Raw genomic sequence first — 25,891 nt, 5'->3', positions numbered from 1 at the left:
ACTCTTTGGCAGCTGGACCGTGGTGCCTCACCTCCCTGCAGCCTGTCCACCTGCCCAAGAGCCGAGGTCCTCTCTCTAAATGAAAGAGCATTCCATGCCACGCCCCAGCGCACTTAACACAGGTGTCCCGCACATGGTGGGCACTCACATTTTTGAATCCGTATTTTCCAGAACATAAAATCTCATGGTATTGTATTTTCTTAAAATGACCTTTGTGCAATGATTCTAAGCATTTCCACCCACACACAGGTAAGTAAAGGAGAAGCCCAACAAGTTGTTTAAAAGTTCTGTATTGTGTCATATAAACTGTCTTCACATACACACGCGTTAAGTGAAAGACTGCTCTTCCTTCTCCCGCCCCCAAACATCACAGTAGACCAATTCTTGCTAAAATTTAATAAAATTAAACATATCCCCTCCTGAATTCTAACAGCTCACTCTAAATTTTCTAAATTAACAATCGGGCGCAGGTATCAACAGTCCCAGTGCTTTCAAATGTGTCCCTGAATGTTTCTCTCTTCAAAGTTCCAGGCAGTAATGGATTTTAATGCCCTCAAATTGGATAAACCTGACTCTTCAGAGCTTATAAAATTACATACAGTTATGATCACTAAGACTAGAACTGTTACCTACACACATTATACCCCCTCAAACTATTTAGCACCATGAATAGAATTCTCAATACTAATGGGCTAATTAATCCAATGACCAAATACAGGACAGTGACAGTCTTAAAAACACAAATTTGTTATTTTTCTTATATACAATACAAATTCCCCCAACTTATGGATCTTTCTGGCAATCTTCTCTGCCACCTTGAATGTCCTGAATGATTATACAGCTGTCAAGTTCTTGCTTGACGCTAATTACAATTCCCTAGGTCATTAGTAATGAGAAACTAAGGCACTACATGTAAAAGGCTCTAAGCTAATTTAAATGTGGTGAAATACTGTTAAAACAGAATTGCACTGCATTTCTTTCTACCTTCATGCTTCTCTAAAGTGCTATGGTTCCTATCAGATTTCTGTCCTGCAAAGATTCAAATTCTGGGTCTTTCACTATTGGATGGCTTGAGTACCATAAAACGTGATTTATTTGGTTTCAAAAGGGACCACGACCTAGCTAAAAAAAGGCACAACCATCACCTTTAAATACCTGGAACAGACATCGCATGGAGTATGAGGAAAAAAACACAATAAGCCTATCCTTCTGCCTGTCAGTAAGGTGGAAAATAGTAAGTCGAGGGGCACACTTTCTAAATGGCGCTGCAGTCGCGTGTTTCGGGGTTAAGATGGTCACAAACTCTGCCCGTGACGTTTAATGTTCAATCTGTGCCACATTATTCTTTGCACTTCTGCACCTAACCTCCACAAAGAGTTAAGTCCAGATATCCAAACAATCCTGATTCTAAAAGAGCGAATGCACCACCCATACGTGAAGCCGTGCCCTCCCAGGACACTAGCTCCCCAGCTATGCACAAATATCGAGGTGGTATTCTCTTAGGCTAAGTTTTGTCAAGGCTCAGGCAGCCCTGTGCAGTGAACTCCCCAAGGTCCCTGCAAAGAAATCTTCAATGAGAAACTCAACACACAGGAGTTCTAAAACTTCGCGCCTGGCTCGTTAGCACAGAAGACGCCCAGGCTTCTCTTCTCTGAGCACGGAGTCTAGTGATTGTCTGTGTTGAGAAGGCACATACATGGTTTTACTCTAACTCCCGATGTCTCTTCCATATGGACAATGCAGTCAGTCTGATGAAGGACCTAGAGAACATTCCACCAGGCCTAGCTCTGCTAGAGAGCACAGGGAAGCACTGGGAAGCACTTAATGTAAATGTACTGGTGTGCACATCTCTGGGGAAAAAAATAAACCTGCACAAGGCCATGGCTGTCCCAACTAAGGGTCTAAACAAAGAGTTTAGTAATCCAGTAATGGCTCCCAAAGCACAGGCCTTAGAAGCTAAGGAAAAGCTAAATCCTGAGAGCAAGAACAAAATAACTTCATAGAAGAAACTCTCCTACATTTCACTCGCTTCTGCTTATCCTCACCTAGCTCAGTGCATTTGGGTTGAATGTGCACTTTCTAGGAAAGCCAGGCTTGCACTGGGAACATGGTCCTACGTGGAGTCCCGCCCGCCCCACTCCACGGCCTGGCGTCCCCGAGCTCATAAACCCCTAATCTGTGACAGGAGGCAGCTCCACAGCAATGCCCTGAACCTGGTTTTCTGTGGTTTTCGCTGTGTGTCCAGGAAGCACCTGTGAATAGAAGAAAGTGAGGCCCTTCCCTGGGAAGGTCTCAGGGAACCCAAGTTGAAAAGGACACAGAGTAATGCATAGCAGAGAATTCCTCCTGTGGGTTTCGTAAAACACACATGGTATACAAACTCCCCCAGGGTGGAAACAATCGACATTAATTAACTAATACCAGGAACAGAACCCAAAACATTGGTAGATCAAATTCTAATGTGACAATTTACAAGTAGACAGTGCTCCACTGGGTTAATAAATCAGAATTAGCTAAAAAGACAGTATTCTAAACACCATGTCACTGAAGACTCCCACTAGGCATACCCCCTTCATCAGTTACATTTAGAGGAACGGTCACGACAGGAGAAAGAGCAAGCGCCATGCTCACTCGTGCAGGCCACTGGGTTGCTCAGAGTAAACCCTGCGGTTCACAGGCGAACACGCACATCCTCCCTTCAAGTTACGGAGTCCTTCTTCTTCCGGAATGGTGATTTCAGCCGCTTCCATACACTGGTTTTGGGTTTAGATTTTTTCTCCATGGCCAGCACTGCCTCCTTCTCTTTCCTACGTATCTCCCGTACAAGGGCATGGAACACATCATCAATGTAGTAGCGGTATGCAGCAGACGTCTCAAAAAAGGGACAGCTGAATTCTCGCGCCAAAGCCAGTCCTTCTTCCTTGGTGACCTTTAAAAATGTAAACATGAGAAAATGCACAGTGGTGACCACAGAAAACAATCACAACTGCCCCCAGAAGTGAAAAGTGAAGGGGCAATCTGAACAGAAAGAGAGCTCAACTCCTCCTTCCTATGAAGTGATTTATTTCTAATCCAACTATATAAGAAATACAAATCGATATAGCCAATTAGGGATAGAACATAATTTCTCCTAGGTCTGAACATTTAGACTTTTTTTAACTTTTGGCTACCACAAGCAGCCTGGCAACCAACATTTTATATATAAATTCCTGGACAGATTTTTCAAACAGGCATTAAGTGAGAAGCACTGTGAACTTATCTACTGTCAGACTACTTCCGAAAAGTCTGTACCCACTCCGCTGCTTCCACCAGTGGTCCCAATATGCCTGTCCACTATTCCTTCAACTCTACACCAGACAGCCAGATTCTACACATTGTCGCCAATCTGGGGAGTCCAGCTTACTCTAGAATCCTCTACAATTTCTCCTTTTCTCCCCCCCCTTCCAGGTCCCCTTCATGATCTTCACCATCAGGAAGTATATCTTGAAGTCTAACCTACATTTGTCCTGCTGCAACATAAACAGATTGGTTGATTATTTTCTAAGGTTTTAGGAACATTCCATGATCCTTCTGTAATACGTACTCTATTTGTCATCTGATTCCCACACTGTGGATTTTATCCTGTAAACTGATTTCTAAAATGCAGATTTTTATCCAAGTTAATTGCAAATCAGTAGAGTTAGAGAAATTTCTAAGACTAAAAAGAAGTTACTTTAAAACTTTTATTTTAAAGCAAAGAAATCTATATACACTGAAACAACGGCGGCCAACCTGAGACCACAGACTGCATTTCTGCTCTCTCCTCACCTGTCTTAGCTGCTTTAGGTCAGACTTGTTTCCCACCAGAACCACAGGTGTATCATCAGTGCGTCGAACTCTGTAAATAAGCTGCTTAAATTCCCGAACTTCATGGAAACTTCGACGATCGGTGATAGAGTAACAGATGATAAACCCTTCTCCTGCCCTCATATACTGATCCCGCATGGCTGTAAACTCTGCCTGCAGGGGAACCGGATCATTAATGGAGTGATGAAACCTAGGACTGCACACACATTAGCTACGATTTCAGATCAAAGAAGACACATATACCAATTACCTGCTATCCTGAGTCAGAGAGCATGAAAAATTAAGAGAGATGAACTGGTGATCTTCTCTGCGTAAGCCTTCCCCTCCCCTCTACTAGAGTGAAAAACACCTTTACACGTAGCATTCTGAGATTTAATACCTGTCCAGCCGTATCCAAAATGTCCAGGTTGGCAGGCTCATCATCAATACGGATCCGGATTTTATAAGCATCTTCTACAGGAGGGAAGAAAGGTGTACTGTAAACCCATAAGCACAGGAATTATGTAACCTTATTTTAACTTTTTTCTTTTTTGAGTAATCTCTAAGCCCAAAGTGGGGCTCAAACTCAGGACGCCAAGATCAAGAGTCGAATGCTCTACCAACTGAGCCAGCCTGGCACCATGCAACCTTATTTTAAAATTCATCTTATAGAGAAGTAGATTATACACGAGTTCTTTAAATGTCCAGATTTTCTCAGGAAGCATGCTCAATCCATTGAGATATGTAAATTAGATCTTCAAGTGAGTTGTTTTGTGTTTTTCACCTAAGTGATGACATAGGTTTATTCGTTGTTTATATTTGTAAGACTTCATCTAAAATTCTAGGCTAAAAAAGGATTTTTTTTTTTTTTAAAGATTTTATTTATTTGACAGAGAGAATGAGAGATAGAGAGCACGAGAGGGAAGAGGGTCAGAGGGAGAAGCAGACTCCCCGTCCAGCGGGGAGCCCGATGTGGGACTCGATCCCGGGACTCCAGGATCATGACCTGAGCCGAGGCAGTCGCTTAACCAACTGAGCCACCCAGGTGCCCAAGGATTCTGTCTTTTTAAAAAATATTAGGCTCTGGGGCACCTCGGTGGCTCAGTTAGTTAAGCGTCCGACTCTTGATTTCAGCACAGGTCATGATCTCAGGGTTGTGAGATTGAGCCCTGCATTGGGCTCCGAGCTGGACGTGGAACCTGCTTAAGATTCTCTCTCTCCTTCTGCCTCTCCCCCTGCCCCCCCAAAATTAGGCTCCAAAAGTAACTTTACCATTTGTTAAATAGTTATTAGATGCCAAACATTACACTAAGTAATCTATATACCTTAATTCATTCAACAGTGGCAATATTCCAACAGTGACAAATATACCAATCCATAGCAGTATTATCTCCCCCTTACAGATAAAGAAAATTAAACTCTGAAACATTAAATGTCTTTCCCATATTACAAAGTTAATTAAAACAGCCAGAATTAAAACCAAGGGCTGCTTGATTCAAAAGCCTTATCTACTTAACCAAATACTATGGTTCCTCCTTTTAATACAAGAAAAAAAACATATACTTTTTTCTAAATAATCCATATTGTCATAATTTCTCCTTTATGAAAACAAATTTCTTTATGTGATTATAGGAACCTCGAAAATGCAAGGAAATTTTTTAAAAAAAGAAATAACCCACTCAATATTTTCATCATTCAAACAATTGCTGCTTACACCCCAGTGTATTGCAGTATTTTTTCTTGAACCCCTGCTCATGACTCTTCCTCAAAGAGCCCACTGAACCAGTGTTTCTCAAACTACAGGCCATGATCCGCTAGGATTAGGGAGTTGTGAATGAATTTAATGGGTTGGGACCAGCATTAAAATAAACAAGCAAAAATCTACAAGAAAAAACACAAGAGCATACCACATGTAGTGACATAAACACAGTTTCCTGATATTTTAGTTATGTGTATATGTGTACCATGTACACATACTTGCACATGTACTAGCTTCAATATAGAATTTTTTTTCTGAGTTAACAGCCAAAGTTTGCAACAAAGCTCTCTAAAGAAAAGGCCCCAAATAGCAAACTCCATGAGAGCAACTACTGCATCTTTTTGTTCACCACTGAACTCCCAGGACCTACAACAGTACTTAGCACATAATGGGAACTCAAGACACGGAAGTCTATGCTGTTGAATCAGATGGTATTGTCAGGAGAGCAGCTGACGGGGGTGATTAATGAACGGATAAAATCAGCTGATTAAAAAAATTAGCTCTTTCAGAGAACACATACAAGTTTTGCTTTAAAGAAAAGAAAAAATATTTGTGAAGTTCTAAGTAAATTATCTTAAGTCCTAAACTGAGTTTATTTCTAGAATTCTCAACACAGTTTGAATCCCTGAGCAATGCTGTACGTTTAAAAAAACAGGCAGTGTTTCTCTTTTCCTCAAGCCACAGAAGCATGGACTATATAAAACGACTGCATCCAAACCTGGCTGGGCACAGAACTCTCTCACCGGCTTTGTGGAAAACAGGGCGGCAGAGGCCTGACCCAGTGAAATCCTCCCTCGAGACCCAGGACCGTGACCCTCTGAAAATACTAGTGTGGCACCCGTCCTCACGTCCCCCTCCCCTCCATGTTTCTTTGTATCTTTAACCCCTTAGAATCACACCTGCTTCCTTATAGTTCAGGAATGACAGTAATAATCTTTGTAGAGAACAGCAACTTTTTTGAAAAGGCCAAACAAAATTTGTTTCCTCCACCAGTGTTTTGCCAACAACAGAGCACTGAGAGTTGCAGGAGACATAAGAGACGACCTTACTATGCAACAAACTTGAGGAATAAGGAAGTAAACGAGGAGCTTCCAGGGGAAGAAGTCCAGGCTGCAGGTCTGAGTTGTCAGACTTCAGCAGGCCGGCTGGACTTGTTTTTCTGCTTCCTTTTGTGGAAGTTCAAACCAGCTGACTCATAGTTACTGAGCCAGAGACCCTTAGAGAAGTGACAGCAAACGGCTTCGAGGCCTGGACACTTTTCCTTTTACCTGGCAATACAGCCTGGGAACCCCGAAAACCTAACGGACCAAAGTGTTCCACGAACGTTCAAGAAAAGACAGACGCCAAAGACGGCTTACCGACCCACCAAGGGAGAAAAAAAGAACGATCTGTTCACCCAGTACTCTGGAACTCTTGTTAAAAAATCTTATAACGACACCCACAAAGGCTCCAAAAAGAAGTAGTTAAAAACGGTTTCAAAAACTGACACCAAGACAGATCCACACAGTTTATTTAGAAACTTAGGTGGTAACTCCACTTACCAATGGTGGGGTCGTGATCTTCTGGAAATCGGTGGCTGATGAACTGCATGGTCATGGCTTCAAAACAAGAAACGGAAGTTAAAATCCACAGAGGTGACCCACGGAAAGAACAAGTGTCAGCCTCCCACCTGGCGTGGCTGCGGATGAGCACTTCTCGGGAAACGGAAGCACCGGGCACCTACCGCTTTTCCCCACGCCGCCGGCGCCCAGCATCACCAGCTTGTACTCCCGGGAGAGGCCGGCGGGGCTGCCGCAGCTGCCGCCGGCGGGGCGCGGCCCCGGCTCCATGGTCCCCCGGGACGCGCACCTGGAAAGCAAGAAGGACGCGCTGCGCCCCGGCCGCAACCCGCGCCCCCGGCCCCCCGCGCCCCCCCCCCCGCCCGCGCTGCGCCCCCCGCCCCCGGCCGGCGTCTCCGCCTCCGGCCCGGCGCCCCCCCGACACGGCGCCTCCTCACCTTTCCCCGGGCGGTCCGGCCGGCGACACCGCACAGCGTTCCCAAGTACTGTAGTTTCCAGAAGAAAAACAAAAGCGGCAAAACAACTTGGGGCTCCTCCTCAGACCAGGGCGCCGGCTGAGCCCAGGAGACGGCCCCTCAGGCCCCCGGGCCCTCCGCGCGTGCCCGCCCCCCCCCCCCCCCCCCCCCCCCCGGCGATCCCCCGCTCGCCCCCCCCCCCCCCCGCCCGCCGCACGCGAGGCTGCGGCGCTGACCTGTGACCCCTCCCGTGGCCGGGGAAGATGGCGCCACCGCGGGGGGCGGGGCCGCCAGCACGGAGGGGCGGGGCCGCGTGACGCTCTCCTGGCCCCGCCCCCTCGGAGAGCGCGACTCGCCGCTGTGCGCAAGCGCGAGCCGTGCCGGGGCGGGGCCCGGCCACCGGAGCGTAGTTACTGGGGCTGGCTGTCGTTTGTGACAAAGATCGAACGGGGCCGAATGTAATCCACATGCGAAACGGGAACCCAAATCCCCCCTGAAATAGCGCAGACGCAGCCACGGTACCGGCGCTCTAACCGCAGGGAGGTCCGGACTCCACGCGCAGGAAGGAAACTGGAAAAGCCGGCCTCTTCGGTTGTAAAACAATGTACTTCCCCCTGCGGAATGCAGGCTTTGAGACACCTGAGCTTCCGCCTGGGCACCACCGCTCCCCTCGCCTCCCCGCGGGGCGGGCACGCAGGTACTCGGAGGAGTTGGCCCTGGGAAAAGGCTGATTCAACTCCTACCCAGCCTCTTTAAGAATGCTTTCCCAAGAATAATTTGTAAATTAATGTGTTTCACTCCCTCACTAACCGTGTTCAGTAAAGGACGCCTACTGTGCGGGAATGGAGGGAGCCCACCAGAGTTACCCTCCAGGTTTTCATCGGGACTTTGAAGGGTCTACTCTGGACAGTCATAAACTCTAGCAACTATATGCAAACTTCTGGTCCCATGTATTTATTTTTCTGGTGGGTTCTAATTTCGTTATGCGTGTATGGATGGGTTGTGGATGGGAGAGAGAAGAGAAACCACAAACAATATTTATACATTTATTTATAATGAAATTATGGTCTAAATATTTACAACATATAGGAAACCAGAGAATATGTTTATTATACAAAGCCAGCCTGCAAAGTATTCAAATGTGCAAAAATGACAGTTCAGTATCTCAAACTACTCCTGGTTCAGCAGACTAGCTCCTTCTTTCACACATCAGTATTTGATACAAAAAAGTTCTTTTGGCAAAACCTGTAATGCCAAGGAAAAGGACAAGTTGCAATTTCAGTCACTAAGTCCACCATCCATCCTACTGTGAGCAGTCACATCTCTCTCTATTTTAGCTGCAACCAGTTCGGAGAGACAGACCACTGTGTTTCATTTGTGATGAGTTCTGACCAGCTTTTGATCAAGCGGTTTTCTCGGACCCAGCTGAAGACATGGAGCTTATTAGAAGGGCAATAAAAGCTGCAATGGCTTTCTGGGACAAGAGTGCCTGAAGGTGCCAGCTTTGCATCATCCCAATAAAAAGACACAATGAAGAAAAAAACCAAAAACACCTTCATTTTCCTAGTCAGGATCCAGCTATATCCAACAGCTTTAAATTAGTAAAACTGCATTTTCCAGAACAGAAAAGAATGCAAAAATGAAATAGGGATGAACTGTTCTTAGATTTAAAGGTGCTGAAAGGGAAGGATGGTCTTAAAATCAACTCCCCACTAATAATTAGTAAGGCTTTGTGACCAGTTGTCAGCAAAATTGACCAAACAGTAGTAAAATACAAATAACACTTTCTTTTTGTCAGAATAGTGGCCATTCATGTGGAAAAGGCTGGACAGGTCAAATGTATACTGGAATGACCCTGCTGGGATGCTCTGTTGAACAAGCACATTTCACCAACTGTTAAAAAGCTTCTGAGACAAATTTGTGATTCTAAGTAAATTTTAACAGATACTATGCCACTGCAGAAACAAGGATGTTTAAAAAAGAATGAAGCCCCTTTAAGAGAGGGGACATTGCATCTCTAACTTCTGCAAAGGTCCATGATGGTTCCCAGTATAGGCCCCAGAGTCTTATTAAATCAAATGCATGCATTATTGCTAAAGAGTCACCGAGGGTCAAAGCTCTGTTCCACTGTTTCTACGGGGCCATCCAGAATGGCATCTGCTGTTTAGCTCGTGGTTGTGATGAAGGGTACTGATACCCCAAACTCCAGCCCTGTGGAAAACTACTTGCATTTTTATGACCCCCGTGCTCCTCCTCTTCATCAGATGAATCTGCAGCATAAGCCACCAACCCGAATCCCTTCTCTGCAGTTTTCATCTTCTTGACTGGATAATCTAGAATAGAGAAAAACAACCCCAACCCCAACCCCCACCAAGACAAAAAAAAAAAAAAAAAAAAATAATACCATAAATTCGTTAATAAAAAAAAGATGTTAATTGTAAGTGGTTAGTTGGACACCATTTTGAGGTCACAGGGTCAATGGTCACCCAAAAACGTTGAAGATCACACGAAAAACAGCACCAGCATCAGCAAATGTGAATCCACCAGAACCATGTAAGAAAACAGAGAAAGAAAAAAGAAACACAAAAAAAAAAAAAAAAAGAAAAAAGAAAAAAAAGGAAAGTTAGCAAGTGAGTCTCTGGAGACTGATATTTCACCTTTTAAAGAGTTAAAAGAAAAGAAGTTAAGAAAAGAAAAAAATGTATTTTCTTCTGTTCATTTTTATTAGGACTACAGGCAAAGAACACAAGTGATCCCATATTCCTCTAAATTCTGGGATACTAGGAGGCAACACTTTTTTAACAGCCACAGGCTGACCATTCATAACCAAAAGAACTAGGCAGAGAGATGCAGCTCAGCTCCCAGTACAAAGAAAAATCAATCTTTTTTTAAAGTAGGCTCTACGCCCAACATGGGGCTTGAACTCATGACCCGAGATCAAGAGTTGAATGCTCCACCGACTGAGCCAGCCAGGCATCCCGAAATATCAACCCTTAAGTCTCTATCAGATTACCTCCAGGTATTCAGACAACAAAGGCAACAAAATTTTGAAACGACCTACCAATCATTAATATTTCCTAGGGTTTGAATGATGCTATGTATAAAATGTAAGTTGACTAACTTTTTTAGACACACTTCGATTGAAAATAAAAGCGCATGTAACTATATGCTGCCTTCTTAAAAAAAAAAAAAAGGTATCCTCCTTAGCCTGTAGATTTTAGAAGTTAGATTAAACAGCTGACTGAGTGCCACCTGAATGAACCTCAGGTCAGAAAACTAGTAACTTAGGACCAGTCTTAGCTGCCCTCGTGGCCCCAGCTCCACGTCACTCACCGTGGCCCCCTGCTCCGGCCCCAGACCCATTCCTGTCATCAGACTCTGCTTTCATTCCAGTCACTGGGAAGGCTGGTGGAGGCATCAACTGCCTGTTAGAAGAAAAACCATGACAGCCTTTCAGACAGATTCAATCAATTGTACCTTCTCCAGCGGACAGTCAACCGTTCACCTCCACCCTTTCCACCTAAGCCCCGCTTCGAGCTACTAGCAGGTTGTAAGGTGCCAAGCTGCTAGCCCGGCCAGGCCAAAAGTAGAACACTGCTATGGGAGGCTAGTCCCATCCTAGGAAGGCTCAAAGAACCACACAGAAGAGGGATGGCAGCTAGACCCCCCGTTCAAGTACCTTAGTCCATAATATTCTAGGATAATATTCTAGAATTCTTTTTTTTTTTTAATAAACATTTACTTGAGACAGAGAGAGAGAACACGGGCCGGGAGGAGAGGGGCAGAGGACGAGGAAGCAGCAGACTCCCCGCTGAGCAGGGAGCCTGATGTAGGGCTCGATCCCAGGACTCTAGGATCATGACCTGAGCCGAAGGCAGATGTTCAACCGACTGAGCCACCTAGGAGCCCCAATATTCTAGGATTCTAAGTAGTAAATACAGCTTGTGTAAGACTTCAGTCACTGCCTACGCTCAGGAAAATGGCCAAGATGCGGACAATGAAGTAGAGGAAGATGCCTGATAAGCAAGAACGGAATGACTCAAAGCCCAGGGTAACTGCCTCTCGACTATGAAAGGGGCAGCCTAGTGCAGCAGTTATTATAAAAAAAAAAAAAAAAAAAAGTTTATTTCAGCCAAAGGATTTCATTACACTTTGATTTATCCATTATTTTTTTTAAATGTAGGTTCCACACCCAGCATGCAGTCCAATGTGAGGAGTGAACTCACGACCCTGAGATCAAGACCCGGACTGAGATCAAGAGTCGGATGCTCAACAGACTGAGCCACCCAGGTGCCCCTTCATTACAGTTTTAGAACACGGAAGCTCATAGCAATGATCGTCATTCACACTAACGGTGTAAACCGATGACATCTGAATACATTCATGTAATTACGCTCCAACTAACTTACCTGTCCCTCTCTCGCTCTTTGCCTGAGGAACTTGCCGGCTTCGATCCTGCACCTTCAATCTCATTCTGACTGGAGAAGCCTGTACCTAAATTAGTCATATGAATGGGTCCATGCTATGAGCAGAAAAATACAGTGGCATTAGCAAATCTACAACTGCTGCATTGACTTCAGCTCCTTAATGTAACTGTCAAGTGCCTCGCCTCTTTCTGGTCAGTTGCAGTAAGCTCACTACATAGCCCTCTGGGGTTTGGAACATAACCACAGCCGCAGGAGACGTGATCTTTCTCTGTAGGACTTGGTCATGCTACGTGCATCTGTTTTCAACTATCCTCTTATAAACTATAAAAACGCTTCAGAGTTTGTTTCAAAGAACATTTCAAGGGCTCTGGCAAAAAGTAAAGGTGCTTCTCCTGATAAAACAAAAATGGCACCAAAACTACACATTTCTTTATTTTAAAACTTCACATTTAGATATTTTAAAAAACTCTTTACTTGAATGCCTACTTGTATACCGAGTATGAACAGAATCACTACATTTTTGCCCATCTTTTGTTGTGGGTGGTGGGGACTGGAGAAAGTAACTGCTCTCTTTTACGCAGAAAAAGAACAGTAAATTGAGAGCCAAGGTTAAAGTACAGACCATATACTGTAGGTAGAACGAAAGTGAGAACTATCAGGCTTTCAGGAGTGCTGTATAAGAGGAAGTGCGGAATTCTACAGAACTCCTTCTAGGTACGAGTCATAGACCTCTCGACCTCTCTCCACGTGGAGCTTTGTATTTTCTTATCCTGATCCCAAACACCAGCCCACCCAAAGGGAGTCACTCTTGCTTTAAACTAATCCCCCAAAGGAAAAAAACCTAATCTAAATGGATTCCAGAAAAGAAAAATCTAGTACTGGGAGAATGGTTAATATAGGTGTGCATTTATCTTTCTTTAAAGGGAGAATATAGTCAAGATGAGATGAGGAAAGGAAGGGTATTTTATTTAACCTGGTATCCAAGAAGTCCAGATTCTCGTTCATCTGGCAGCTCCTCAGTGAATCGCCTCTTCTGTGCCTGGGGTTGAGCTGGGAGTGGGGGCGGGGGCGGGGGCGGGGGCTGGGGCTGGGGGCCGGCAGGCAAGGCAGTTCTGACAGGAGCAGCAGGAAGAAAAGGCCCACTCATCGGACTCTGGGACCAAAACAAACCGGGGGGAAAAGTGTGAGAACGTCCAGCCACTTAAGAAGGAAAACAGTAACACAGCAGACTTGAATAACCCATGTGCATCCTAGAAATCCCGTACCTCTGGTCCTTAGCTTCCCTCCCGGATCATTTGGTGTCAGCAGAGCCTAGCCCTCCCCGCTTGTCTCCAGTGCTTTGAAACTCTCAGGAAAAACCTGCTGCGCACTTGGGCAAACATGACCAACAAATATAAATCCCAGCCACTTACTTACTTCAGAAGTTATCAAGCAAGAACATTCTCCAATTTAGACCCCTCTAAACAATGTGATGAGCTCTTTCTGGATTATAAAGGCTGCTAACGATTGTGGCAAAGGCAAGTTCATCTGCCGCTTCTAGGGATAAGCTGTTACAGCAAGAGGGAGTCTGTCCAATGTTGTAAGAGATTGTTCCAGAAAGGAATAAGGACTGATCCAGGATGTATCAGAGAAAACAAGCACTTCTCAAAGGACAACTCTTATTATTAAACAAATGGCTAATACCTGTTGAATGCTTGGGTCATCTCACTTAATCTTTGCAACCTCTGAAATACTCCCGTTATGCCCATTTTCTAGAAGGAAACCAAAGCCTGGATGGGCTAAGTCACATCCCAGGATCGCACAGCTCAATCACAGGAAAGCACGAGGAACCCTGGCAGCCTATGTCTAAAGCCCAACCCTAAAGGGCCAACTCGGTCATACTCCTCTCTGGTCACAAAGCAACGTGGCTCAGAGCTGGCGACCTGCGGCTCTGCCAAACACACAAGGTAAGTAATCAGGACCAGGGGTCACAACCAGAATTTAGGGAAGTCTTCTGTTTCACACCATACAGCCCCCTTCAGTGCTCCCAGTCCACCAGTCGGGAGCAGGGCCATGGTGCAGGGCTGCGTGCCCCTCTCACACGGGTACACTGTGAGAGGCCCACAGAGAAGGGCCCACCATCAGTCCATCTCCCTGCACTCACTAGCTTCTCCCCTACCTCAGAGAAGGGGTGTACATCATCCATCTGGATGAGCTAGCTACCTACCCTTTCCTAAAATCCTAGTTTCTTATGTAGCTTCAGAAATATACAAGAATATTTATAATCCTTAAGTTGGCAACGTTCGCGTACCCCTCGGCCCAGAACCCCTGCATATGGTGCATTTCTTCTGAAGACTAGTGACTCAGTTCCAATCATGGAGAGACAGGTAGGCCGGCCCCCTTCTCCTTGAGGCAGGGGCAGGTGAGCGATGGCCCACAGCACGGCAAACCGCGACTGTGGCTCGTCACCCACTTCAGGAAAATCGTGTTCTCAGGGCCCCGCCATGCGCAGTCATTCCGCATCGTCCCGGGCTGCTTCTGTGCCACCCCCCCAGCGACAGAGGGCAGCGGGTGTGACAGAGCCTGCATGGCCCGCAGAGTCTAACCTATCTGCCACCTGGCACTCCAGAGCAAGCTTCCCAACTCCTCTTTTAAACAACTACTTGGTGGAAAGACTCATGACGTGGAACTGGAGACTTCGGAATGCACACACACGTGTACACGCTGCTCTAGAGCATTCGGGTATAGCTTGGGGGCGGTAACACCAGAGAAACAGGAACAAAAGCCCTCGCGTTACCCAGGAATGACACGCTTTCTTGCTGCAGGATACCACCACCTCTGCCCCTCTGCCCGGGCAGCTCTCCCGAGGTCAGTGCGGTCCGGCTCGCGCCTGGCGTCCTACCTGCCCAGTGCCGGCCGGAGGCTGCACTTGCGTCAGTGGGTACTGTGTCGGCACAGGTGGGACTCCAGTAGGTAATGCTGGCAAGACTCCAGGTGCCAACGAAACAGCTGGGGGCACTATGCTTGGTGCTCCGTAGGGAGGCTGAACTGGCTGCTGAGGGGGGGGAACAACAGGGTAACCAGACTGATAGCCATTGGATGGATAATATGGTGGCTGAGGAGGGACACTACTTATAGCAGAGGGTTGTGTATAGCCTGAGGGGGAAGAAAAAAAGTGTTTAATCAGCTGTAGCAAAATGAGACATTTTAGCTGAATATTAACTCAAATCTCTAGGGAAGAAAAATACTGAGGGACAAATGGCTTTCCAAATTACCGTTAAGTCGAAGGGAACGCTATTAGTGCCCTGGCACGGTCTAGCCCTAAACATCCTACTTTATACATAAATATCACTAACAAAACATTTTTTTCTTAAACGCTTTAAGACATACACACCTGGTAAAGGTACAGCAGTATTAATCTGATTCACAAATCTAGAATATTCAGCATGAACCTGCAAGAGAAGGGAGAACAAATTCATATGGGACAGTCCTAATTCAGAGTATTTGCAAGGGTCTGACTATATGGCTCTTGGACCAAAGCAGCTAGGAATTAAGAATATTTCCACTGATTAGGGCGCCTGGGTGGCTCAGTTGGTTAAGCGACTGCCTTCGGCTCAGGTCATGATCCTGGAGTCCCGGGATCGAGTCCCGTAGCGGGCTCCCTGCTCAGCAGGGGGTCTGCTTCTCCCTCTGACCTTCTTCCCTCTCATGCTCTCTCTCTACCATTCTCTCTCTCAATAAATAAATACAAATCTTTAAAAAAAAAAGAATATTTCCACTGATTAAAAAAGAAAAAAAATTTCCATTGACATTTCAACCAAATTTAGACTTGTTTCATCTAAATTTTAATAAGGCGTGGGGAGCCTTGCTGGCTCAGTCAGTAGACTGACTCACAACCCCAACTCCTGAGCTTGGGGTTATGAGTTCAAGTCCCACACTGGGTGTAGGGATTACTTAAAGATAAAATCTTAAAAAAAAAAAAATCCATCAATCAAGGGGCGCCTGGGTGACATACTCAGTTGACCGTCCAACTCCTGTTCTCAGCTTGGGATGTGGTCTCAGGGTCATGAGATCGAGCCCCGCATCAGGTTCGCAGTCAGCTCGGGTCCACTTGAGATTCTCCCTCTACCCCTCCCTCCCTCTCTAAAAATAAATACTTTTTAAAAATCTGGGGCACCTGGGTGGCTCAGTTGGCGAAGAGTCTACCTTCGGCTAAGGTCATGATCCCAGGGTACTGGGATCGAGCCCCGCATCGGGCTCCCTGCTCAGCCTGGGACCTGCTTCTCCCTCTGCCTGCCACTCCCCCTGCTTGTGCTCTCTCTCCCTCTGACAAATAAGTAAAATCTTAAAAAAAAAAAAAAAAATCCATTAATCAATTACCTTTAATAAGGCACACCCTATAAATTATGAAGCCAGGATGTGGGAATCAGAAGCATGGACATCAGGAGCTTCCTAAATCCCCAAACTAGACTCAATTCTGAGATACAAAATCATTCAGAGCCAGAAATAAGGTTAGGAAATCCCTAAACTGTCAGTGTAACTGCTGAGAATTCATTCACTCTTTTATTTACCGGCCTTCTCAAGGAGCTCAGGGCTCAACACAGGGTTAGTATGTCCCCCCATCCAGTTCTTCATTATGAGAATCCCACTGAATCAGTAACTTCAAGCGGCAACAGAGACAAGACAGGGGGTGGTAAATCAGGTTACTTCACAAAAGCAAAGAACATAGCTTCCCAAAAGGGCACCCTGAAATACCAGCTAACACAAGGCTAAATACATGCAACCCCCAAATCCGATCGCCATCAAGGGCTCTACAAATGGCCCTCTACCGGTTTAACATTTGGTTACTAGATTACCGAGTAAAAAGAAGAGATAATCAAACAAGCGATTAGCCCAAGGGCATGGTTAATTGGTTTTAAACCAATATAGCTCTACACTTACTTTAGCTAAACTTACTATTGAGAAAAATTTGGAATGCCCACCGGTAAATAACTGGGCCAAGATTGCAAGTACTATTTAAATAACTGACAACATGGAGATTTTATACTGATGTACTACAGATTTCAAAATTCCACACTGAAATAGTTCCTAAAGAAGAACTGCATGCTGGCTATGACCCTGGCTAGGGACGTTTGTCTTCCTTATGGAGAATGTGAGTTGCTAGAATGGTGTAGTGCTTCCAAAATTCACGTCTGCCCAGAACCACAGAACATGACCTTATTTGGAAACCAGGTCTTTGCAGATACAGTCTGCTAACATGAAGTCCTTCTGGGTCATGGTGGGCCCTAAATCCAAGAACTGCTACCCTTACAAGAGACAGGCAGACGAGACACAGGAGTAGGCCAGGAGACAACGGGGCAGAGGATGGAGCCCTGCTGTTTGGGGGCAGAAGGCAAAGGCCGGTAAGCCGGGAGAGGCATGGAGCATCCTCCCGCACAGCGTTCGTTCAGAAGGAACCAATCCTGCCCACACTTTGATTCTGAATGTCTGTCTGGCTTCCTGAACATGAGAAAATAAATTTCTGTTGTTTTAAGTCACCTAGTGTGAGGGAATTTTGATATGGTAGCCCTAGGAAACCAATACAGCCGGGAAAACAGCCAAGACACGGCCCAAATAGCAGTGGCTCTTCGGAGCATCAGACACACAAATATAACTCACTGTTTGCAAGAGATTCTCACAGAGTTTCTTGGCAGCGGCCAGGCCTTCTGGTTTGGGATGACTGCAAAGAAACAAGAACCAAAAAATCAAAGAGGAGAAGAGTAAAGGACACAGAATTTTGTTTTCACTTCGTATGCTGTATACAAATTTAACATATTCAACATAGCACCGATCTAAGCTTCTGAAAATCACAAAATAACGTCTTATAAGCCCCTTAACCCATAACTAGTACCATTAAAACAAGTACTTTACTGGTCTCTTTGATACATAGGTATTAAAGAACATTTAAGTCACCAAAATAACTGTAAAATGCATTAATATCACCATAGCTTTAGGTGAAGATGACTTTAGGCTCATCACAGTTCACATTTCAGGGTCACAGATCTGTATAAAACCCAAGAACCTGAACACTAAAAGACAATTCCACCTCCTAATTCAACAGTTCTTATTCACTATTAAGTGATTACTGGGGGCGCCTGGGTGGCTCAGTCGGTTAAGCGTCTGCCTTTGGCTCAGGTCATGATTCCAGGGTCCTGGGATAGAGCCCCACGTCGGGCTCCCTGCTCAGCGGGAAACCTGCTTCTCCCTCTCCCTCCTGGCTCCCCCTGCTTGTGCTATCTCCCTCTGTCAAATAAGTAAATAAGAAATTTAAAGTGATTACTGTTAGCACTGACCTACATTCCTCATGTTACTACTTCTCAAACCTATTTTCTTACTCCTTTTGAATCACTCCTGCCTGTACTGAGCAGCTGACAAGCACTCAAATGTCTTCAGCCCCAGCCATCCATACATACCTAATGTAAATATACATAGGTTCAAAAGCTTCTCGGCCAGATGCTGGCTCAATGCAACCTGAACCTTTGCCTCTGAGGAAGACTTTGGCACCCGTTTCAATCTGAATGTGCTGCAAATAGGAGCAGCCTGGACCTTCTACTTTCTCCTTGACATTAAATGTGGGCACAGCATGCTCTAGACCCACAAATAATTTGTCTTGAACATAATGCATCTGCAGAAGAACAGAATACCTCAGATTAAACACGTAACACAATTAAATCCTAATCTTGAAAATTATTTTGCAAAAAACTAATCCTCCAGACACTGTTAATTACTGCCAGAATGAGGACCCCCTATGATTTCCACATGAGCCCATAAAAACAAACTTTATAAAGTAGCTTAACTTAAACGAGCCCTACACGGGCCATGTACCTACCTAGAACATTAACACCTTCCTCCATTCGGCAAAATGGACTCACCAGGTGCGAAGCAAAGACTCACTACTAAGCGCACCCACAGGCCCCAAGTGCTGTAAGTCGTAAGAACCCACAGCACAGTCTTCTGTGCAACAGGCGAGTGTGTTGGGTCGTACAGTCAGCCCCGTGGTGTTCTCCAGTGAGGGCTGCTCTCTCCCACCCGGTTTTCTAGGAGGACTGTATCGAAGTGTGTTGGGTCGTACAGTCAGCCCCGTGGTGTTCTCCAGTGAGGGCTGCTCTCTCCCACCCGGTTTTCTAGGAGGACTGTATCAGCAGAGTCTTACTTCACCAGACTCAGCCTTCTTAATCCTCCAGCTGCCATCACATAACCAAACCAGAACCTCCAAACGTACAGTGCGGACACGCTCTGATCTATCAATGCCCCTTCTAGAATACATCGAAGTAAACAAACGAGTGTTCAGATGTTCCCTGCCTCTCAGAAGCTGAAACGGTCCACTGATAGGATAGCATCAGTAGGTAAGCCTCGGGTTGGATTTCAGGATTTTCCTTCATACTTTCCATATTATTTGGCACATATCACTTTTACAGAAATGACAATACAGTTAATGATCTCTCCACTAAACTTACCCCTGACTGGAAGGGAGGCTTCTGGCTAACGGCTGGAGACAATTGTGCAATGGGCGCTGGCTGGTGATACACAGTGACTGTCGCACCATTGAAAGTTGGACTCGTCCCCGTGGCAGCTTTGACCACCCCGTTGGTGATAATTTCTTTGATTCGGTTTACTGCTCCTATGGAAAAACAGAGTGAGATAATATACCGAAGGAATGAACTGGCTAGTACCACTGACAAATCCAGCCAATGCTCAATTACCCCTGTACTAATCCATGTTAAAGGGCACCCAAACACGTGGTCCTCAGCCTGTCTATACCCCCAAGTACCCTTGTAAGCAGTTCACACACAAGTTACAACACCCACCAGGAATATTCTGCAGATGTATTCTATACAGCCCTGTACTTTGTCCTTTACAAAAAGTGGGATGTGAGCCAAACCATTACTTACTGTCCACTAATTCCCGTGTCTGGCCCTGAACGTGAAGGTATAACGGACGATCCCTATAAAGAGAAATACAAAATGATGATCCCAAACTGGTCATAACCAAAGGAACCAAATGGGTCAGCAAATCAAATCTGTAATGTTTGTAAGTTTCCAAATAAGTAAAAGGGACTACATACAAGGAAATGGCTGTTGCAAATTTCTAGGAACATGGTTTTGCAGCTGGGGAATAAATAACCTTTTTCTGATTGCTTCAAGTTAACTGGTCCACACAGCGATCAAATCTGTTCTTACGGGCTCATCAATATTGGCATCTAGTCAACCAAGATAACCTGAGGCCTGAGAACAATATTCCTTTTTGCTGGTGGCCTAACAAGTTATGGGCAATTGCGCTCCTGGCTATCTATATTAAAGGGGCAAAGTGATGGTGGCCTGTGGGCCCATGTCTCTGAGGCCCACACCAAGGGGACTCTAGATTCTAAATGTAAAGCAGCATGGATTCCAATTCTGATTATAATAATGGAGATCATCAAAAACCGTAGTTAATATAAAGCTGCAGGTAAAAAAATAACAGTATTTAAAGACAAAAAAATCCAAAACAGCAACCAGTACACACAAAAAATTGAAATATTGGTTTCAGGTGGGGACCAAGTTTTGCCTCCTAATTATATTTCGTCTAAGCCAATGCAAAAAGTGTCGCATGCCCACCTGCCCTCAAAACGGAGTCACGGGAGGGATGCAACTATAGGGGGACAAAATCACTTGGTGGAAAACCTTACAGCCTGATGAAAGGAGGTTTTTTTTAAAAAAGGGAGATTACAACAAAACACAGACCCTTTTGTTGGGGGAAATATTCCCATACAGAAATTTGGAAGTGTATACGTTAAATGTAGCAATTATCTCACTTTGCACTTTTCCATAATTTGTTTCCTCCAATAAAATATTACCTGTGAAATAAAAAATCCAAAGAGCAACAGGAAGGAAAACGGTTCCCAACTCCTTACGTGTTTGAGCTGTCCCAGATTCTACTATGTAGCACGTGTATACACGCACCAAGCTACTAACCAAATATGTGCACATGTTTCCTAAGCATGAAAAATATGAAACTAATGTCCAACCTTCCCCCAAAGCAAAGGATGTGCATACACACCCCGGTCCCACTTTGGCCTTCTCCTCAGCGGTCATGAATCTCCCTCGAGTTGACACTGCAGCCCCACTAAGTCGGCTGATCTAAAAGGGAAACGTTCTATTAAAAAGGTGATGTGGCAACTGATCGATGTCAATGGCAGGCAGAAAAGATGAATTTTCCCCATTCATTCGCTACACCAGTAGACAGGAATGAGTTCTCTCCTGTATCTGGAAACCTCAATTCCGTTGTTTCTTGCTCAGCTGACCAGGGGAATCCACCCATATCTTTGCCTTCACTGAGAAGTTCCTTTGCAGTTAATTCAACCCAATCCAGACTTTGGAGATTATGACCCAAACCCACTCATAAACATCTGACTCCTGTCTGTAGTTAGAGGGCTTGTTTTCCCGACTGTGCCCACCCACCGCCTTCCCCAAAGGGGCCCGACATCTGCCCACCTCGTCCTGAGTCTGCCCTCGAGTCAGCAGGTTCCTGCACGTGAGAGGCACATCGTTGATCTCGACCTCAGCTACCACCAGGTCATCCTTGCTTTTACTGCTAGTTAGGCCTTTGCCAGCAGCCTGAAGCTACAAGAGAGATTGGATCAGAAGGCTGTAAGATGAAATAATATGTTTCTGCTCTTCAATTTACAAGTGCCCCTTCCCAGGTCCCACCATCACCTTATTGCTGCCTTTACCTGCCTACAAATACACTTGGTCACTCCTGGGCCATTCTCCAAAGATGAAACAACAAGCGAACAAAACCTCATTAAACGGACACCAAGTCTTGCCAATTTACTTGAAGACAATCATCAGATTTCTCTGTAACCTAAGCCATGTGTGCATTTCTATGACCGCGTGATCCCAGAATCCCTACGGACTAGAAGCTGCAATCTCCGTGAGGACAATTAAAAGACCAAGTTATGGTGCTTTACAGCTCAACCAGCCAGCTGTACGTACAGTAAAATACAGGGCAGAGTCCACGGCACGATGCAGAGTCCAGCAACCCACGCACCTCATTTGTGGAACTGGACACTATCTTTGTGCCAACACCGCAGCCACAACATATCACCCGCAACCAGTCCCATCCTTGCAATGATCTGAAAAACCTGTCAAGTTCATCTGACTGACAACCCATTACTCTCCATTAAAGAAGAGCTAAGAGAATGAATGAAACACCAAGCAAAATCCTAAAATCTGATCTGGTTTCTCCCAATTTAAACTATAGGCAACTCCAGATAGCGGATAGGAATTATGTGAAAAATTTTCATCCCAAGATGGCCTTCCGCAACCCTTTGTTGCCTTGGACCAATGTTCGGCAAATCTGCTCAAAGAAGATAAAACACAGTTTACTTCTTTACGCATTAGATACATTTTTAAAAGAGATTTATTGGGGCGCCTGGGTGGCTCAGTTGTTAAGCATCTGCCTTTGGCTCAGGTCATGGTCCCAGAGTCCTGGGATCGAGCCCTGCATCGGGCTCCCTGCTCGGCAGGGAGTCTGCTTCTCCCTCTCCCACTCCCCCTGCTTGTATTCCCTCTCTCGCTGTGTCTCTGTCAAATAAATAAATAAAATCTTTAAAATAAAGAAATAAAGAAATAAATGAGATTTATTTATTTATTTTAGAGAGAAGGAGAGGGAGAATCTCAAGCAGACTCCACACCCAGTGCGGAGCCCAACAAAGGGCTCGATCTCATGACCACGAGATCATGCCCTGAGCCAAAATTAAGAGTCGGACGCCTAGCGGACTGAGCCACCCAGGTGCCCCGCATTAGATACATTTTTCAAAGCAGACAAACTACATAGACTCAACAATATCTCATCTTTGTTCAGCCCCTGCTCAGTACTGGTCACCATCAAAGGTACTTATCAGTGCTATCCCACAGGACCTCCTGTGATGTCACAGGTGTTCTCTACCTGGCCATCCAACATGGCCACAGCCTCATGTCCAAAGGCTGTGACAAGGAGCTAAATTTTAAATTTTAATTCAAATTTTAATTTAAAAAGCTACATGTGGCTAGGGACTACTGTTGTGGACCACACAGGTACATGTCACCAACCCCATCAGAGGAGGAAACTGAGGCCCCACAACGCATCTAAGCCACACAGCCAGTAACTGAGGATCCTGGGTGTCAAATCCATATAGTCTGATTCTAAATCCACTACTGGCACCATGCTGCCTCCTGCTGTGCTCAACTGCATTTTAAAGAAAAAAAAAATGAATAATGATTAACATCAGTGTTAACAATTTTAATATTCGGGTGCCTGGGTGGCTCAGTTGGTTAAGCAACTGTCTTTGGCTCAGGTCATGATCCTGGAGTCCCGGGACTGAGTCCCGCATCGGGTTCCCTGCTCAGCAGGGAGTCTGCTTCTACCTCAGACCTTCCTTCCTCTCATTCTCTCTCTCTCTCTCAATAAGTAAATAAAAATCTTTAAAAAATTAAAAAAAAAAAAGAATTTTAGTATTCAAGGAGCATTCCACCTTAGTGTGCTTTTAGGATTTCCTTGCAGAACTTAGAAATGGACAGTTGACTCAATCTTTGCAAACAATAAAAATACAATGAATAATGAACTTCCAATTCACTAAAAGTTCCCACGAATTCTGCAGAACTTGAATATTTAAACATCCAGACAGATAATGGCCATTCTGTTGATGTTACACTCACACACTAGATAGCTAACAAAAAATTGTATCATCTTCCCCCTCCCCCAGCTTTACTGAGATATAACTGACACATGAAAATTGTACACTGTAAGGTGAACAACTGGATGTTTTGACATACATATACATTGGGAAACAATTGTCACAAACATGCTAATAAACACATTCATCAATAACCCGAACTGCATTTTCAAACACAGAACCCATCTCTTCACTGGAAGGCTATTTTTAATTGAAGTCAAAACAACTTTTTTTTAAAATGAGAATTATAATGGAATGAGCTGCCTTAGAACACACTTAGAACACTGAGGTTATGGGAATTCAGAACACTCAGTTCTCCAACTGTAGAGGCTTTCAAGCAAAAGCTAAACCCCTGACTGTCTGAAGTGACTCTGAAGTCAGACAGTGCCCACCGTGACAGATCTTATCTTATACAATTTACATTCACGAGCCTCATTTTCCTCCTCTGAACTGACGACAGTAATCCATCCCATCAAATTGCTGCAAAGATTTTTTTTTTAAGTGCAAAGCATACATTCTAGCAATACAAACAGCCACTATGCTCATTATCCTGTAGGAAGATTGTCTTCTACTGCAGGTTAAATTAAAGACTTCAAAGTTCAGATCCATCCTAGTCGTGAAATCAGAAATTCTATAAAATGACCAAATAATGTCCTCAATTTGTGTGAAAACAGCAAAACCACCAACATATAAACTATTCATTTTATTTCACATTCAATTACACTGTAGGCAGTCACCAAAAACCTATCGATTCCAATTATAGAAAACACTGTTTGTATTTACTCTTTAGTATAGGTGACCAGAGACAGTTTAAAGCTCACTTGATTTACCTTAACATCTCTTTTGACTTCAGGGAAAATGCACGTGTTGAATAACATATTACATCGTCCCTTTACGTGATTACGTCGATAGAAGTTAAGCTGAACTAAGTGAACAAAGACAAAATCAACTATTTGGTCCATAAGTGTAATCAAACCAACCAAAACTGCCTCTAAAAACAAATGACAAAATATCACGTGAGGCACTCCAAAACTAAGTGATCTTTAAATTACTGTAACCCTGTTTTCTCCTTAACACAAATAACCGTTTGATGACAGGATTACAAAACAGCCCCTATTAAGGTTGCGATTAGCAGAGTCCCCAACTTCAAATACCTTCTCAGCAGCGTTCTGAGTTGGTTTCAGCTTCCCTTTGGCCATGAGCATGGCATTGATCTTGGCAGCCACGGCAGCAGCGGCATCCAAGGCGCCAGAGGGAGCAGCCGCGGAGCCCCCAGGACTCCCCCCACTGCTGGGAACCTCCCCACCTGGGGCCGACGGTGGGAGAAAGAGAAGGGGGGCTGGAGCTGGCTGGTCCCATTTGCTGCGGCGCCTGCGGGAAGAATAAGGAAAATATGAGGCCCCAAAGCTTTTACTTCTATCATCCTTCCCTCCAGGAAGCTACGGCACCCCGCTTCCCCGCAACCGCGTTCTCTTTACACCCTCGAGGCTCCTATCAGGATTCGAACTACCGTCCCTCCGTAAACACACAATTGCTGCACGTCCACGGCATCCTCCCTCGCCAAACACTCCGCTCGGTCCCACCTGCCCGCGTCTCCATCTTCCTCTCGGCTGGTGCTTCCGAAAGTCCCTGCTCCCCTCCTCCCCCTGCTCCCTGCCGGCCTCTGTCGGGGACCCCAAGGCCTGCTCACCATCTTTCGCCCCAAAAGCCCAGCCCTCCAGGGCGTACACGTCCCACTTCAGCGCCCCCCCCCCACACCCGGACGCGGCTCCCAGCGGCCCCGCCGCCCCTCCGGCCCGAGCGCGCTGCGACGCCCGCCCCCCCGGAGCTTTACCCGCCGGCCCCGGGATGTGCCGCGCTCCCCGCGGACATGGCGACCGGCTCTACTCCGCCACCCGCCAACTACCCCCCCACCACCGGACCGTCACTTCCGCCCCCAACGCCCTCACGCACAGCCCCTTCCGGTCGTGGGGACGAGCTGTTCCGGTGAAAGCGTCGCTTGCAATTGGACTCTTGTTGCTTTCGGGGCGGCTGGCGTTATCTGAGACAGGTAGGGTGTGCCCTTCCTGCCTGCGCCCTGCCCTTGAGAAAGATGGCTGCCGAAGCGCGTATCGAGGCGGAACGGGGCGCGAGGAGGCCCATGTTTGTTGTGGGCA

The 25,891-nt window shown here is 45.5% G+C and overlaps 2 protein-coding genes, 1 long non-coding RNA gene and 2 other non-coding genes across 6 annotated transcripts; 1 reads left to right on the top strand and 4 right to left on the bottom strand.

Moving 5' to 3' along the window:
* Positions 1 to 274: 274 nt before the first annotated feature.
* On the bottom strand, positions 275 to 7,878 carry RIT1 (Ras like without CAAX 1). Its single transcript, XM_025858723.2, has 7 exons — positions 7,835 to 7,878; positions 7,581 to 7,628; positions 7,308 to 7,432; positions 7,126 to 7,182; positions 4,226 to 4,299; positions 3,808 to 3,999; positions 275 to 2,929 (listed from the first exon to the last, which is right to left on the bottom strand). Exons 3-7 carry the CDS (start codon positions 7,411 to 7,413, stop codon positions 2,699 to 2,701), a joined length of 660 nt encoding a protein of 219 aa, XP_025714508.1. The 5' UTR covers positions 7,414 to 7,432; positions 7,581 to 7,628; positions 7,835 to 7,878; the 3' UTR covers positions 275 to 2,698.
* Positions 7,879 to 7,978: 100 nt separating this feature from the next.
* On the top strand, positions 7,979 to 10,765 carry LOC141371740 (uncharacterized). Its single transcript, XR_012376923.1, has 2 exons — positions 7,979 to 8,295; positions 8,936 to 10,765. It is a non-coding gene; the product is annotated as an uncharacterized lncRNA (long non-coding RNA).
* KHDC4 (KH domain containing 4, pre-mRNA splicing factor) lies at positions 8,631 to 25,673 on the bottom strand. 2 transcript variants are annotated; one of them, XM_025858787.2, is made up of 14 exons: positions 25,570 to 25,673; positions 24,890 to 25,106; positions 21,514 to 21,642; positions 21,080 to 21,159; positions 19,936 to 19,988; positions 19,501 to 19,664; positions 18,457 to 18,668; positions 17,663 to 17,723; positions 15,399 to 15,456; positions 14,907 to 15,160; positions 12,999 to 13,178; positions 12,008 to 12,120; positions 10,932 to 11,023; positions 8,631 to 9,931 (listed from the first exon to the last, which is right to left on the bottom strand). In XM_025858787.2, the coding sequence occupies exons 1-14, from the start codon at positions 25,605 to 25,607 to the stop codon at positions 9,732 to 9,734; spliced, it is 1,851 nt and encodes a 616-aa protein (XP_025714572.1). In that variant the 5' UTR covers positions 25,608 to 25,673; the 3' UTR covers positions 8,631 to 9,731. The 2 variants fall into 2 exon arrangements, with proteins under 2 accessions (XP_025714572.1, XP_073744641.1); XM_073888540.1 differs by lacking the exon at positions 25,570 to 25,673 and adding an exon at positions 24,566 to 24,660 and having other exon boundaries at positions 24,890 to 25,024.
* LOC112813797 (small nucleolar RNA SNORA42/SNORA80 family) lies at positions 14,027 to 14,162 on the bottom strand. The gene has a single exon (XR_003205578.1). It is a non-coding gene; the product is annotated as a small nucleolar RNA SNORA42/SNORA80 family (small nucleolar RNA).
* On the bottom strand, positions 19,100 to 19,228 carry LOC112813799 (small Cajal body-specific RNA 4). The gene has a single exon (XR_003205580.2).
* Positions 25,674 to 25,891: the final 218 nt, after the last annotated feature.

Source organism: Callorhinus ursinus, unplaced genomic scaffold, assembly GCF_003265705.2.
Source record: "Callorhinus ursinus isolate GAN/ISIS: 27379988/994484 unplaced genomic scaffold, GSC_fseal_2.0 scaffold92, whole genome shotgun sequence".
NCBI classification, from domain to species: Eukaryota; Metazoa; Chordata; class Mammalia; order Carnivora; family Otariidae; genus Callorhinus; species Callorhinus ursinus.
Note: the sequence above shows the minus strand (reverse complement) of the source record. Positions and strands in the feature narration are given on the sequence as shown.